The 16,869-nt window shown below is 31.8% G+C and overlaps 2 protein-coding genes across 2 annotated transcripts; both read right to left on the bottom strand.

Moving 5' to 3' along the window:
- Positions 1-875: 875 nt before the first annotated feature.
- LOC107886542 (uncharacterized) lies at positions 876-1,690 on the bottom strand. Its single transcript, XM_016810536.2, has one exon. The coding sequence runs from the start codon at positions 1,688-1,690 to the stop codon at positions 1,151-1,153; it is 540 nt and encodes a 179-aa protein (XP_016666025.1). The 3' UTR covers positions 876-1,150.
- Positions 876-5,168, bottom strand: LOC107886541 (beta-arabinofuranosyltransferase RAY1). The gene is made up of 6 exons (XM_016810535.2): positions 5,011-5,168; positions 4,599-4,927; positions 4,165-4,414; positions 3,315-4,088; positions 2,631-2,877; positions 876-2,380 (listed from the first exon to the last, which is right to left on the bottom strand). The coding sequence occupies exons 1-6, from the start codon at positions 5,014-5,016 to the stop codon at positions 1,968-1,970; spliced, it is 2,019 nt and encodes a 672-aa protein (XP_016666024.2). The 5' UTR covers positions 5,017-5,168; the 3' UTR covers positions 876-1,967.
- Between the last annotated feature and the right edge of the window lie 11,701 nt (positions 5,169-16,869).

Below are 16,869 nucleotides of genomic sequence, written 5' to 3' on the forward strand. Positions count from 1 at the left end.
GATGTAAAAGGTTATTTTGGATAGAAGTATCAAATGTTGAAGGCAAACAACATGACGATGAGATAGATGATTTTGGAAAAGTTCTGAAGTTTATTCTGAATTTGAGCTTGAGGACAAGCTCAAACTCCGAGAAGGGAGTAATGATATGGTCGCTTTTATTACAATAGGATAGTTTTTTATTTACTTATTATATCAGGTTTTATTAAGAGTTTTAGTTTTCCTCATTTTTTCTATTATAATAGGTTTTTATTTCCTTCATAAACTCTAAGTTACAAATTCTATTAAAACTCTTTTCTTTATTATTAACAGTCTATAAAAGGCTGCCAATATGAAATAAGGAAAAATCTGCCCTTTGAATAACTATAGGTTGATGTAAGAATTCTTTCTCGTCTAGACCTATGACTAGATCCTACGTCAAGGTGCATAACAATATCAAACAAGAGTAATTAAAAAAAAAAAGTCAAAGCTAAGGGAAGAAGAACAAAGTAGTTGCTGCAGCAAGATATTAGCTCAGCAGTAGTGCGCTCATCTGCCAAGCAAAGCTAGTTGTACGAGAACTAGAAAGAGCCAAAGCATTATTAACACAGGTAAGATGAGTCCAAATTGGATATTTCGCGTAAGGGTTCATATAGTATTTGCTAAAATATTCACTTGAACTCTTTTGGAAAGTTATGCAAGAAAGCTGGTAGAGGTAACTCTGGATGCTTACCATTTCATTGTAAACACAAGATCCATGACAGAGCACAATAATTACTTGGGCACGAATTCAATTGAGCATTTTAAAGAGCATTCAGTCCGCCAGAACCAAACTGGTGCAAAGAATGTTTTCCAATAATCTTATCAAGTAGTAATCATGGCATGAAAAGCATATCTCAAAGGATAAATAATATTGAATCAGCATGCTTCTCAAAAAGGCCCTCTAACACAACATGACAAATGAAAATGGTTCAGTTTATTCAAGTTAATATTGAGCAATTCACTCTTTTGCATATGATTGCATAACCAAACAAGAACAGAGGAAAAAGAAGAAAAAACTTGGGAGGTAGAAAAAAGAGTCATGGAGAAAGTTCTTGTATAGAAGTTAAACTGGGTTCCCAACCTGATTCCCGCAACAATCCTGTCCTTGGGAGTGGAGGTACAAAAGGCTTCTTTACCCTTCTACTCCTTCGCAATGAATGTTTCGACACCCTCTCCTTTGGAACTTTAGGTACCTTGGAAGGCTTGGTAACATAGAATTCTTGTGCAGAATTAACAGATTCCTCCAAGTTTTCTCCAGATATATCCAAGTGATCCTTGCATCTGACATATCTTCTCTACCTTCAGCAGCTTGTTTGAATTTAAGCTTCTTCCTGTGTCTATATTTCAGTTTTTCCACTGTAGAGGATGGGATAATGTAATACTTTTGGCCAGGCAACAGGCTATCTTCAGGCCATAAAAGGGACTCATCAGGATTCGTAAAAACTTCCGGACGTGCAATACACATCCCTGGATATTTATTCATCAGATGGGATACAGGAACGGCATTTTGATATAGTTCCTCTTGCCCACCTGCATGAACTATCCTCACAGATATATCCCTTGATTGCGAGAAGTCAACTGACATCGGAGATCCTCGCGCATCTTTCTTGCTTCCAGAATCCTGGTTGCCATGCCTAACCAACCCACAGAATGCAGCACAGTTCTTCGGCATAGCTGTGGATCAATAGCCGCCTGATCCAGATGTTTCATTATATTCTGTTGCATGGACCATTCTTTGTTTTAAGGTTGTGTATTCTTCTGCCTTACCTGCTCTGGATGTCAGTTTGTATTTTTATGGCCGGCTTATCTAGTTTAATATTCTCCCACAGAAATATTGATGAAACCAAGGCATTACACAAGCAAAAATGGCATTTTCTTTTGTTATATTCCACAGGAATTCCAAAGTTACCCAACTAGGTTACGAAACTCCAAGCCAACTAATTCTTAGATCACACCAAGCACATCCTTGTAGTAATATCATAGTCCCATAAGCCGGATATTACCTGACGCTCCAGCTTCTTTACTCTTCCACTAATCCAATTGTTATGAAGAACAAGGCAACCCTGCTTCTTGCAGGCTGATTTCACATTTTTTCTCTCCCATAGCCCCAAGTATGCACCATTCGGGAAAAGGTTTCTGTCCAAGAAATGAACGGTTAAATTTGTCCCAGGTTCCACACATCTATTATCACCCTTGCGAGTCGAACCCCCTTCACCACATAACGTGTCATAGAAACTTGGCTGCTCGGTTAGGCCAGAAGTTGCAGCATGCCTCACTACCTTTCCCATCGCAGAAATGGTGGGGGCATCAGAATGTGCATAGTAAAAGCCAGAGTTCAAGCGTCTAGGTAAGTTTATGGGTCCTGCAAGGGAACAATACTAAGATAAAACCTAGGATGCATTTTCCATTCAGACCAACTGTCGATGTTATGCTTTCACGGTCCTTTGATGTGGATGCTAAATGCAATCTAGTATTGAATTCAAAGAAATAGATAATAACCATTTTCTTCCTAAACTGGACACTAGAAATAGAAAGTAGTTCATATTACCGAACTGTGGAAAGAATTGGTTATTCACTTTAGTAATAGTGCTAAGTGCTATGGTAATACTCACTTGTTTGGTTGTATTCATCAGACTGAGCGGCAAGAGTGGCAGGACCAAAAGTGGAAAGCAATGGCAAAGGATTTTTAAACCAGTATATATCCACATCACTCAAAAGTACATTGTATCCTAGCTTCAGTATCTTTAAAACCAATCTGGATTTCACCTTGGTTACTCGCTGAAAGCATTCCGTTCCAAAGTGGCAGTCATTAAAGCTAATATTACTTGGAGCTGATGGATCATTGAAAACAGGCAGGCCCTAGAACAAAACAGAATCCTTCATTCAGATGCATGCCGGAAAAAGGTCCAGAATGTTTTGGCGGAGAATGTTCAGAAAGAATTCCCAGAAGATTACAAGGACAGTAAATCATCACCATTACAGAACTTGGATTTAATGCTATTAGATCTTATATTTTGGGGACCAAAAAGAAAAAAAAAAGACACTGTGACCGTAGAAGAGAGAAAACAAGAAAACTACCACAAACAAGGTCTTTAAATCATCCTAGGCCAATCCCTAGCCAGAAGAAAATCTAAAATAGATTTTATGAAGAGGCAAAGGCAATATTTTCTAGCAACAACTATACTTATTCTACATAAATCATGTCATAACTTCTGATTTAGTTCCAAAATCTGTTTTCACAGAATACAAATAGTTATTAAAACTAAGATTAGCTATAGAAGAATAAGAGGAAATACCTGCATTACGGAGAACTGATAGGTCTCATAATCAAGTGAAGAAACCAAAAAGTTTGTGATTCTGAGGCGCCTCAATCTGCAGACCCAACTCATTAGCATGTCCTTATAACTATATCCAGCAACCGTGAGCACAACTGTCTTATTCTCGTCTGCAGTGATAGCAAGAAGTGACTCTAAGGAATAGGAAAGCTTTAATGTTTTTGTGTGAACCGATCCATCTTTCAGAGAGCAACCTGACGTTTCGTTCTGCGTCTTTATAGTTCTAACAACACAAGCCAAAGTTGTCTTTGATCTCCGGCATTTTGGGATGTGTCTTTTCCATAAGCTCTTCCTTTTGTAGGCATATGTATGAAGGAAATCTTCTGTGGCATTAATAAGAAGGTATCGGCCATCACATTTAACAAGTTTCATCACAGCAGAATAATTAAATCCGTGAAGAGATGATAATCCATACACTGCTGCAAGATGAGAATTGCAATCATACTCCCAACTTCCCTTTTCAATATCCGAAACATTGGAACTCTTAACGAAACAGTTAGACTGATAACTTGAATCCCCCAGGGCAATGTTTGAGATAGTCCAACTGGCATCAAACACGAACCTTAATCCACTAGACAAAGCCTCGTTGATTAGCCAATGGTTGTAAACTCCCTTTCCATATAGGAAAGGAGGAAGCACCCCATGATGTAAGGGCATCTCCCCATTGTTCCATGCTATGACCATTCTACTGTCACAACAACTCCACTGCCAACTTGAGCCAAGAGTATCCTGCAACTGATGAAATGGACAGTGATGTCAAATGAAGTTTTTCCCACTAGATCTCCAATTTCGATGTGGATTCTATACGTACCTCCTGAATTCTTATCCTTTGGCCATCTTTTAGCCAATGTTTCCTATCCTCATCCAGATAGAATGGGAAATTTGGAACATCTCGTGGAGAAGCAAAAAGGAGCCAATCATCATCAAGTTTATGAGCATAATTCAATGCCAACACAAAGTCAGGGAGGAGAATAGTTTCAGTATCCATAAAAACATATATGTCAGATTTAAATGCCCGTGATTTTGCCACCATGGAATGAAAGAAAGGAACCCCAAGAAACCTATATCATCCAAAGACAGCAAAAAAACCTATTGAAATTGTTGTGAACCGAATGTTAATCAATGCCCACAAAGTCACCGCTAAAATAACTCTAGAAGTTGAGTGATATTTTCCAATCAGTCTCTATACCAGTCAATGAATAAGGATATAAAGATTCCTACAAAGAAGATAAATTAATTCCTTACGTGAAATCAATAGCGGATTCAACCAAAGCCCGGGAACCTAAAGATTTGGCAAAAGAAGCAGCAGAATGGTGTTGACTAAAGAGAATGACTGAGATTTGTGGAGACAAAGCAAGCCATGACCGAATAGCTAGACTCTGTTTAGTCCCTGAGGAACCTGTAAACGGCGCCGGAGCAGTGAAAATAGTAATTTTGGGGGTGTCAAGGTCGCTAAAACTTGTATGGCTGAAAATAGGATTCGTGGAGAGTGGCAACCTCTGCGTAGCATAAAGAGATAGAGCAATAAGGAGAACCCCAGACACCCAAACTGACCATAATCCAATTAGCAACGCCTGTATAAGTAAAAAACATCAAATTAAAAAAAATACATTAAGAGCTGGATTGCATGATATTGATGTGGAAAAAAAGAATGGACCTTCATTGTAGAGAAGTTGTCAGAAGAAGAAATGCAAGTTGTTGGCGGGTTTTGGACGTGGTAAAGGAATGACCGGATGGGTAATGAAGAAAGACAAAAAGAATGGAACTTTAACTGAAAGAAAGAAAGAACGTGCACGAGGGAAGCATTTAAGCACTAAGGTTGTCAGCACCAAAGACGGGGGATACCCACAGGACATGTGATGTATTACATCATTAAAAGTCAAATTCCATTTCCGCAAACTGCTCGCTTTCAACCAAATAAATCCGACTTTTCTATTAAATTTGCCTCGTATTCCCCACTTCCGGGATGAAATTGATAAATACAATTAATTCTTTAAGGAGTCTAGAATTTTTTTTTTTAAATTTTGTCGAAATTAAATGGATATTTTGTTGATAGCCCCATTTTAGTTTCTCTCATTGTATCTCTCATTGTATTATCAATGTATACATACTTTCACACAATATATAATAATATAATTACTATAAACATGCTTTCTCATTTTTAATTAATATAAAAATGCTTCTCAATAAAAAATTGCAATTTATTAAACATCATTTTTTTATTGACTTTTATTCCAAAAGTTCAACTTTAATCAGGTTTAATTTATAATGACATAATATATTATGAACACATGTTGTAAGAAAAATGGAAGGCTGGATGATGGAGTTAAAAATTAAGTTACTTCATGTATACATATAGGTACACTATAAAAATAGTCACTTTTATTTACCTTAAGTTACATTTTAGTCACTTGTGTTTGAAATGTTATGTTTTAGTCAGCTATGTTATCATGTTGTAACATTTTAGTCACTAAGTCGTTAATTGTCGTTAACGGTGTAACAGTGAGCTGATGTGGCACGTTAAATCATCATTTTAAATAAAAATTTTAGGTTAAATTATATAATTGGTCCTCATATTTTTTGTTTTGAATAATTAAATTTTTTTTTATGTTCTTTTAACTTTCCTTTTCTTTTCTTTATTTTCTATTCTATTCTGGTTCTCTTTTTGTTTTCCTCCCTTCTCATTTTTTTTAACTTAGTTTTTCTATTGTTTCCATTTGTTAAAACTTTTTTTATGTTTATGGAAAAAGAAAAGGCAAAAGCTTAAATCAAAATAAAACTTGTTTCGCATATTCTCACCCCAATTTAGTTTAGAAATTAGGTTATATTCAAATCGATATTTGATTAAAAATGATTGAGAATCGGGTTTGAGTGAAATTCAATTTAGGAATAATGTGAAAGAAACAAGGACTTGGTTTATTTGGTGGGCAAAGATTATATTTCTGCAATGAAGAATAAAAGAAGAGAGAAAAATAAAAGGGAAGAAAAAAAAGAAAAAAAAAAGAACAAAAATTTAAATTGTTCAAAAAGAAATAAAAGTATAAGGACTAGTTTTAACAAATGAAAAATATAGAAAAACTATTTTAAAAAGAAATTGATGCGTCGTTGAGAGCACCAAAAATATCCTATTCCCTGTAGGATAATGAAAAAGAACAGTAAAGGGGAAGTAAGGTTGAATCCTCAGGGATCGGATTATACAAATGCTTGTTTCTCGAAATCCTGGGTAGAATCGTGCCCAAAAAAACCTGCGTAGCAGAAAAAAATAAAAATAACAGAATTAAAGATTTGATTTGGAAAAGAATGAAAAACAGAATCTAAAGTTGACTGAAATTGTGATTACGAAAATAATAAAAATAATAAAGAGAGTTAAAAGAAAAGAAATTCGTATTGGTAAATTCCAGCCTCCAGATGTCTCATTCCGCATTGGGTTCGATCCTTGGCTTTTAAATGACTCTTCTCAACTCAAGTAAGCCAGTTATAGTAGAAGAGGACGCCTACGACCACCAGCTCCAAAGATTAGACTTACGATTTTTAGGGAACTTGACTCTAGCCAGTAATCAATGCTAGATCAACGCTTCTCAATGGCGAATCCCACACCATTTTGTCTCTTTGGCTCGCCAACCTCTGACGCAGTAAGTTAACGAACTGACTATGCAATCCTTTCAAAACATACAAAGCGACCGCCTTTGCATATGCTGAAAAGCTTACTTCTTAAGAGCCATGGACGAAAGCGTCAGCCTGTAGTGCGGAGAAACGATGAATACTTGGTGAGAAGGCTAAGTACGGATTCTAGGCCTCAAGAACCCTTTTTGGGGAATATTAACAACTTTCGGCTAGATAGGTTTTAGTGGTTCATGATAATGGTGGAAAAAGAAATAAATATAAAAATGGAAAAGAGAATTTTATTGAAAGAAAATATGAAGAAACAAAAGCCTAGACTTTCAGGGGAAAGTGTTTACAGAAAAAGATGAACACCCAATAAAGTCACTTCACCCCCTATTTATAGTGCTAGGGAGATAGTCTAATTTAACTTAAATTCTAAAAAGATAAATACAATTAATTAAAGATAAATAAAGATAATTAAAATAAAATCCTAAAATTAAATAATCCTAATAATTATCTTAATGTTAATTATCCTACTAAAATGGAGTCTTATAAAATAAAATATCTTCTTTGTGCGTTTTTAGTCCTTGTGTCTTCCATGCTTGCACTTTTGGCACAATCTTTTTCCTGCGTCGCATATCAGCCCATTGTGTCTCCAAATTCGCACTTTTGTCCCTTAATTTTACTTTTGCCTCCAAATCAGTCCCTAATTGATAAAAAGACATAAATAGCTCAAATTAGTAGGATCAAGCCCAAAATAAACACATGATTAATACATAAAAATACGTTATTCTAGAGCATTATCAGAAATGTAGAAGGGAGGAAAGTAGAGAAAGAAGCATAAGAAAATGGAAAATAAAGGAAAAAAAAAAGAAATTTAAAAGAACATAAAAGAAAAATTAAAATGCTTAAAACGAAAAAATATAGGGATCAATTGTATAATTTAACCTAAAATTTTTGTTTGAAATGATAATTTAACATGCCATGTCAACTTATCGTTACACCGTTAACGAAAATTAATGACTCAATGACTAAAATTTTACAACACGATAATGTAAGTGGTTAAAACTTAACATTTCAAACATAAATAACTAAAATGTAACTTGAAGCAAACAAAAGTGACTATTTTAACAATTTACTCATATATATATAATCACTATTTCTTTCAACTATATATAATCATATGATAGTTATTTATATTATTTTTTAAATAGAGGGAAAATTATATTATTTAAATATTTTATAAACTAAATAAATTATATTAATTACTCTTAATCTAATTACTTAAAAAAAGTTCTTTATTAAAACTATTCATTATTTTTGACAAACTAAACAACCCATTATTATTTATTAACTTCTAATTATTAGAAAAAAAATCTATTCAACTTTTTAAAATATTAATTTTTTCAAAATATAAAATTTATATATGAAATATTATTTTTAAATTAAAATTTATATAATATATTATATTTTTATGTGTGACAAATTTTTGTCACTAATTATACAGTTCTCGCAAACTTCTTTTTGGAGATAAACATGTTGAAAGTCTAATGTGTACTTGATAATATGAGAAAGGATTGCACAAAATAAGGATATTATCTCTTTCCTATAGTTTAATGCTATTTAAGGGTGTTTAAATTTCGGTTAAAATTGAATTAACCAACCAAACCGATCTAATTTAGTTAATCGGTCGATTAATTGATCTAATTAGACCGGAGGTCGGTTAATAATTTTTTGAAAGTTCGGTTATTGGTTAATTTGGTTCAAAATCGGGTAATTAACCGAATTAACCAAACTTAATAATTAATAATACAAATTATATGTATTTTTAATTCAGTTAATTTGGATAATTCGGTCAAATGAATATTACCAATTTATTTTGTTTTAATATGTTTTATACTCGTTTTAACAAAATAAAAAACATATAAATTTTGGTTAATTCAGTTAACCAACTGAATTAACCGAAATATTTTAGTTCGATTAATTTTTTTTGAAAAAATTTTGGTTCAGTTAATGTTAAAGTATTTAAAAGTTTGGTTAATTCGGTTAATATTAGTTTGATTCGGTTAATCGAATGGTTAACCATTTGAACACCCCTAGTCATATCAACAATTTCATCCTGAATTTCAGGATTTTCGTTTGGATTTGATTTTTTTAAAGATGAAAATGCGGATGTTGCATTAAACTAATGAAAAAGGAATATAGATGATATGATGTCATTGTTTCATACAATTCTTTTTTGTGATAATATTATTTTACTTATAGTTTTGGTATATGAAATTTGTTTGGAAAATTGAATCATGAATTAAAAGGCTTTTTCACGTAAATAATATAAAAAAATTAAAATTTTCTAAAATGGTATCCCACCTCGATTTATTACTGGAATGGGGCATTCGGGGTGGTGGAGGGTTGTGCATAGGCAACACTACCCCTATTTTCTAACAATCATCAGTAATTAGTTAAAAAAATGATTTTTTAATAGGTGCAACCTTGGTGATAAGTAGCACCAAAAAACCTAACTACAAAACCCGAATACAAATACAAAATGGAAAAAAAAGGGGGGGAAACTGACAAAATATGGTGAAGGCTAGAACTGATCATGGGCTGGGTGGCCCGGCCCGGCCCGGCCCGAAGGCCCACCCTAAAAATGGAAGGGTTTGGGTAAAAATATAGGCCCGAAAAATGGGTTTGGGCAAAAAAAAGGCCCGTTTAGAAAACGGGCCGGGCCTTGTGTAAGATTTTTTTGGCCTGGGCTCGGCCCGACTCGGCCTGAATTATATATTAATATATTTTTTTATTTTATTTTTAATCATTTTAAAATTTTAATATAACTATTTTTTATTATATTGTCAATTTGTGTATTGTTTTAATAATTATTTTAGTATCATTTTAATTTGTTTTAATATTTATTTTTATGTTTTTAAATATATTTGATTTATTATATTTTTAAATTTTTTTATTTAATGAAATAAGAAAAAAATTAATATGGGTCGGGCCGAGCCGGGCTTGGGCTTAGCAATTTTATTTCGGGCAGGGCTTGGACAAATTTTTAGGCCCATATTTTGGGTTGGGCAGGGCCCGGGCCTAGTAGACGGGCCTAAAATTTTGTCTGGGCCCAGCCCGAACCTAACCCGGCCCGGCCCGACCCAACCCATGATCACCTCTAGTGAAGGCTGCGTGTCAAGCGTCACTGGTAAAGCTCTCCTGACAGGCAACATCGGTGTCAGCCTTAACTCCCCTGCGGTTGATGTGTGGTGATGGGACGAGAACCTTAAGAGTCTCGTGAATTCGAGGTTGGGGAACCTTATAACCATGGTCCCCTAAAATGAAAAAAAAAACAGATTCACAAGAGAAGAAGGAAAAAAAGAAAGAAAAAGAGAAGATTAACATAATAGAAAAGAAAAGAAGGAGAAGATAGAAGAGAAAGAAAGGAGAAAAAATGAGAATCGAAAAGAAAAGGATTTTGTTAGGGATTTGGGGTTTGAAGAAAATGGTTTTATTAGAATTTAGAGTTTGAATAAAAAAAAGGATAAAAAAGTTTTGATTAAGGTCTAAAAAAAAGGAATTAGGGAGTTTTGTTTAAAATTAAAAAATAAAGGTTTAGAAGGCTTTGTTTAGTGTCTAACAAATGGTTTAAAAAATCTAAAGAGGATTTTGTTTAAGGTTTTAACAAAAAAAAATCGAAAAAGGTAATTTTTTAGTATTTATAATTTATTTATTTAGTTTAGTGTTTATTGTGATTTATAGGTTATAAATGTTTTTTTTTTGTCTTTTGAATTATTTGACAAATGTTTTTGATTTATTGAGATTTTGATTTTTTTTAAATTATTTTTGTAAGGTACTATTTTGTAAGAAATGAAGTTGTTTGAAAGAGAGTGTGCAAATATATTTCTGTTATATTTTTTGAAGGGCATTTTTTTTGTTTATTATTGGATGTAGATAATAACATATAATCTAATTAGGTTTATTTTGTTTTGATAATTTTTGTTATTTTAACATTTTTTTTTTGTTTTTTATGTAGATAAAAGATGTAACCATTGAGTTGTAATTTATGATATATTTTTATTTTGTTAATTACTGAACTAGTATAAATAAGTTTATTATATACTGCAATAGTATAGCAAAAAATGTGATGTGGACAAATTTTTTTAGTCTTTTGTAATGATATTATTGTACAATATTTATTGTATTATATTTAGGTGTTTTTCTAATTATTTAAAATGGGTCAACTTACCCATTAATTATCGAAATGTGTTATTCACAACTTTGTGTTAGAGTGTCACATTTTTGTATTTTAATAATATTTTCCCTATTAGTGGGATAAAAATGTCCAAATACAAATTAATTACTGAAATATGTTTTTTACAATAAACTAATAGAACTCATATTTTTTAAATTGCAGATATCTAAATGGGCTCTTTGATTAAAGATTATGATCACATATAAAAAACGGTTAATGAGATGGTAATAAAATTGTTATTTGTTACTCATGGGTCCTCTTATAACAAGTTCCACGTTTTATGAAATTAAATTAGGTTATATTAACAATTTCTGTAGTATAATAGTGTCAGGGTCCGTACCACACATTGAGAGGTCGTGTGAATGGTTTAGGATATCAGCCAGATGAACGACTAATGTCATACTTGGAGTCAGTTGGATTCGGATTAGCGGCATTGATTTGAAAGTTTGATTTGCAGTACGAATTAATATCTGCTTTGGTTGTGCGGTGGCACCCGGAGACCTACACTTTTCATTTGCCGTGTTGGGAGTGCACCATCACTCGGGAGGATGTTGCATTGCAAGTCGTGCTCCCAATTGACGGGAGTACGTTAATGGGTGTAAATATGACCTCTAAGTCGACCGCTCTTTGCTATAACCTACTAAGGGTCTCACCCGGTGATACTGAGTTAAAATTTATGGCTTTGAGGTTCTCATGGCTGAAGACTAATTTCGAGCATTTACTCATTACTGCCATTGAGTGGGAGGTGATGTGCGCCATTCGAGTATACATTATGCACATTATAGGGGGTTGGATCTTTAGTTGGCTATTAGCGTACGATATCAAAACCACTATAAACGAATCTTGGTCCTTCAGCTGACTCCACATAAGCTAACTCGACAAATAACTGAATTGGTGCATTTCCCTCGCTTCAATTCCTACAATAAAGAATGATCATTGTCTCCACGTCTTCATTATCTACAAGTTTCATCTCAGTGAATTTGATGGGATCTGTCAAAACTGGAAACTTGTAGAAAAGTTTCGAGATCCTTCTCTCACAACATCTAACAATTTTTGCACTAATCATTTCCTTAATATCATCAACCGATGCATTTCTATTAAATCTCATTGCTATTTGTTGGTGACATTCAAATATACATCCAACTGTTGTTGTCAAAATTACTCCATCAAGATAAACGCATATGTAAAATTGATTATCCATCTTCAATACTAATCTGTTAAAAAAAATTTCTCAATACAATTTCAAACAAAAAAATTAATGTAACGTAAAAAAAATGAATTTCATATTTACTAACCTTGTGACATCTTCTCTACCTGTTTACTCTTCTTCTATAAAAAATCCTTTTTTTCTATTCTTGAATTTTCTTTTTTTTTTCACAAACACTACTTAAATACTGGAATGCTTGATCGGTGTCGCCTATGAGATTGGCACTACTGGTGCTGCCTATCAGGTTGGCACCACTAGTCTAGACTTGTATTAAACCTGTATACCTACACTAGATTTGTATTTAATAGTGTCGTCCATCAACAAGGCTGCACCTATTAAAAATATATATTTTTTAACTGATAACTGACGGTTATCAGAAAATAAGAGTAGCGCCGCCTATACACTACCCTCCACCACTCCAAACACCCCATTTCCGTAATTCATGAGGGTGGGATACCATTTTGAAAAGAAAATATTTATTTTTATATTATTTACATAAAAAAGCCTGAATTAAAAGAGGGGGCACTAATTTTAAAAACTTTAGAATTTCATGGGTGGACTTGGGCTTTTGACCCATTTAGACAATTTTTAAGGAAAATTTAAGAAGAAGCCAGCCCTTATCAGTTGTGTAATAGTTGGCCATCGTTTCTCATGGAGGCTTTTCTTCTTCTCTCATTTTCCTTTGCATTTTCTTGAATTTTCTCAAAAAGTAAATACTCAAAATTTTGCTAAATCACTTGAAAAACAAACCTTCTAAACTCATTTACACCATCAATGTTTCAAATGTTAATCTATCATTTCATGAGTTTTAGTGTTTTAAAACAAAGCTAGAAAGAAAATGTTTCAACAAAGTAAGAATTGTGTTTTTTTTTAAATTTCTTTAACATGATATTTTAGTTTAATAGTTATAAGAAAGCTTGAAAAGATTTGTAATTAATATTGTAATATATTTTGGTGTATATAAAATTTTGAATGATGAGAATGGAGTTCAGTTCCTAAAACTTAAATGAGGGTTGAATGAAGTTTATGAAAGCAAGATAATGTGTTGTAGAGCACCCAAAACAATAACAGTTAACTTTTCTTATTAATCTTGTAATATGTCTAAAATTTTAAATTTAGTTAATAATTTTAAATTTAATTATTTTTAGTCGCTATACTTTAGTAAAATTTTTTATTTAATTCTTGTACTTAAAAAATTAAAAATTAAGCACTCATACTTTTTCAATTTTAAAATCTTAATCTAATCATTATCACAGTAAATAATTTTCACCAATTTTTATCAATTTAATATGTTTATTTCCGTCAATCATATGTACAACCATATTAAAGTAGCCTAATCAACTAGCAAAATTGATAAATTTTGATTGAAATTGAATTTCAAATTATGCCCAAGTACATGGATTAACAACAAGTTTTGACCTTTACTTAGTACATAACCTTTTTTCGCCCAATATTACATGAAAATGATTTTTTTTAAATAATTTATTACTTAAGCTTTTTGTGGTCTAATTTGATACCTAAATTTATCAATGAGAGACCGTATATTTAAAAAATGTTATAGTCTTCATATAGTCTTTAATTTCATAAGAATATTAAAATCCGTGATAAAAAAATTGTGATGAAAGAAAAAAATAGAATTTTAAAAACCCAAAGTAAAATAAAATAAAAAGTAAAAAAAAAATTCATATTCACCAACCATTCATTGATTATCTTTGTGACATCGTAAAAAATGTATATTGAAGTAATTTGTCTAGGAGAAAAAGAAAGGAAAGAAAAAGCCACGAAAAAGATGTGAAATTCACGTAAGCCAAATGAAAATATTTAATATATAGATTAGAATCCCCACAAATCCTTTGTCATCTCTCATCCGTTCTTACCTCATTCTCCCTCCAAAAAACCGCACCAATTTGATTACCAACAATGACAACCCGTTTCAAGAAGAACTGTAAGAAGCGTGGCCACGCAAGCGCTGGGCATGGCCGTATCGGTAAGTAGCGCAAGCATCTGGGAGGTCGAGGAAATGCCGGAGGTATGCACCACCATCGAATCCTCTTCGACAAGTACCACCCTGGGTATTTTGGGAAAGTGGGTATGAGGTACTTCCATAAGCTCTGCAACAAGTTTTATTGCCCAATCGTCAACATTGAAAAGCTCTGGTCTCTCGTCCTACAAGACGTAAAGGCAAAGGTCAACAAGGATTCGGCGCCGTTGATCAACATGGCCCATGTAATGACCCAAAATTTACAGGTACCAGAAAAGTGAGGTATAGGGCCTTCGTCTTAGTGAAATAAGTTCAAAAATAATTATTAGAAATATTTATGAGTTTAGTAGTGTGTCTAATTAAGTTTTAATTAGGTGAATTTAGCTTAATTTAGAGTAATTAGTAAAAAAGACTAAATTGAATAAGGGGTAAAAATTGAATTATAGATTAAAAGAAAGTATAAAGGGCCAAAATGGAAATTAAGCCATTTACACAAATTGAGGCTGCAAATGGAAGAAAAATCAAGAATTTTCTTGAATATATGCATTATATATATTTAATTGTTATCATGGTTTTATATAAAATTATTATTATTATGGTTTTATAATTATTATGATTATTTAATGGATATTATGTTTTAAATAAATTAAATAGTTGATAAATGTATGGTAATAAAATATACATGTGTAAAAATTTTATTGGTACATTTGTAATTTAAATACTTAATTACTTATTATTTAAGTATAAAGATATTTGTTAATTAAATAATTAAATTGTGAGATTTTTTGTTTGGGGAAACAAATTAAATAATGACAAATATAATAAAATTATTGGTACAAATGTAGAAATAAATATGTGTACAATTGTAAAATATGTAAATGATGTTAAAATAAATATTAATTAATTATTATTAAGTTAAAAGTATTTATTAAATAAATAATTAGATTATGAGTTTTTTATATGATAAACAAATTAAATGATGACAATTTAGTATTTAATAGATATTTAAAATAAAAATATTATAATATGTGTTAAATAAATAAGTAAAGTAAATAAAATATGAAAAAAAAAAGAAACAAAAGAAAGGAAAGAAGAACAGAGAGCATTCGAAACAGGGGAAAGAAAAGAAGAAAAAGAAAGAAAAAAAGGAAAATATAGTTTTTGAAGCTTGGAGTTAATTTTGTAAGTCAATTAAGTCCTTTTTAGTTGATTTTGATATTTTAGAAGCTTTAAAACAAGATTTTGATGAAATTAAGTTGATAGTTCAAGAGTTCATATGTTTCCAAATAGGGTTCATGTTGGACAAATTATGGAATTAGGGATTTAATTGAATGAATTCTAAGTTAGAATTGATTAAGGGATTAAATTGAAAACTAGGCTATAAGTTTTATGTTGTAGGGACTAAATTAAATAAATTTCAAAATTAGGAAAATATGCTGGAAATTTTATAGTTAAATATGAGTTTAGACAAAATTTGAATAGAAAAAGAGAGTGAATTGGATTAAGAAAGTAAGTAAGTTTAGTTAGGATTAAATTGGGAATAAGGTAGGAATTGTTTAGAAATTTAATTATTTATTATAATTAATGATGTAAATAATAATGTAAATTACTATTATTTTCCTAGCCCACAAAGAACCTAAAGCATTGGCACGGAAAGAAAAGGAGAAAGTTATCGAGGAGTAATCTCAAAATTCGGGTTTATATTACTATAATTCAAATTATTTATTTATTCATTAAATGTTAAATTAAATTATGTATTTGGTAAGTAAATTATGAGTAAGTGTTGTTATGGAATTGAATGATAATTGAAATGGTTGTTAAATAAATTTTAGTATTGGATTGTGATTGAATTGTTGAATTGAAAGAGAATTTGGGATTTAAAGTGAAGTTGAATTGAATGAGAAATATGTATTAGTATTGAATTGTATTTTGATTGGTGAATGGAAAGTGTATTTGATTTTGAAAGTGGATTTTTGAAATGACAGTGAAATTGTGATTTAAGTGGAATTGATGTGAATGTTGATTGAAATAGAGAAAGTGAATTAAATATCCTATTAATTAGTCGAGCTAAGTCGGATATAGTTGGCATGCCATAGGATTGGGAGTGTTCAGAGATACTTCGACCTCAAGTCGATGAGACGCTGGGTGTCACTATTTTACTTCAGATAGATTCGATGAGGTACTGGGTACCACTTTACTTCGGCTAGGCCGATGAGACACTAGGTGTCAACTATTGCTTCGAACTATCCGATGAGGCACTAGGTGCCATATTGGTGTAGTTGGTAGGATCCGTGTATCCGCCAAAGTCCGAGTTATGTTAATAGGGTGAAAAATTAAATTATGAATTGAAATTGGAATTGTGATAGAAAGAGAAAAGTATGAACTAAATGTTCATAAGTGATTTAAATTTAAGTTTGTGAAAAATACATTGATTTATAAATGATAAAATTGAATTGTTATTATGAAATGATAAAATTAAAAAAAT

The sequence above is a fragment of the Gossypium hirsutum genome, chromosome A03 (assembly GCF_007990345.1).
Source record: "Gossypium hirsutum isolate 1008001.06 chromosome A03, Gossypium_hirsutum_v2.1, whole genome shotgun sequence".
Classification (NCBI taxonomy): domain Eukaryota; kingdom Viridiplantae; phylum Streptophyta; class Magnoliopsida; order Malvales; family Malvaceae; genus Gossypium; species Gossypium hirsutum.

What these genes read in the sequence shown, in the direction of transcription:
- LOC107886542 (XM_016810536.2), bottom strand. Translation starts at nt 1,690, where the DNA reads ATGCCGAAGAACTGTGCTGCATTCTGTGGGTTGGTTAGGCATGGCAAC.
- LOC107886541 (XM_016810535.2), bottom strand. An exon ending in GAATCCGCTATTGATTTCAC is followed by an intron (nt 4,415 to 4,598) that starts GTAAGGAATTAA and finishes TGGATGATATAG; the next exon opens with GTTTCTTGGGGTTCCTTTCT. An exon ending in TGATGAATACAACCAAACAA is followed by an intron (nt 2,381 to 2,630) that starts GTGAGTATTACC and finishes GTTCCCTTGCAG; the next exon opens with GACCCATAAACTTACCTAGA.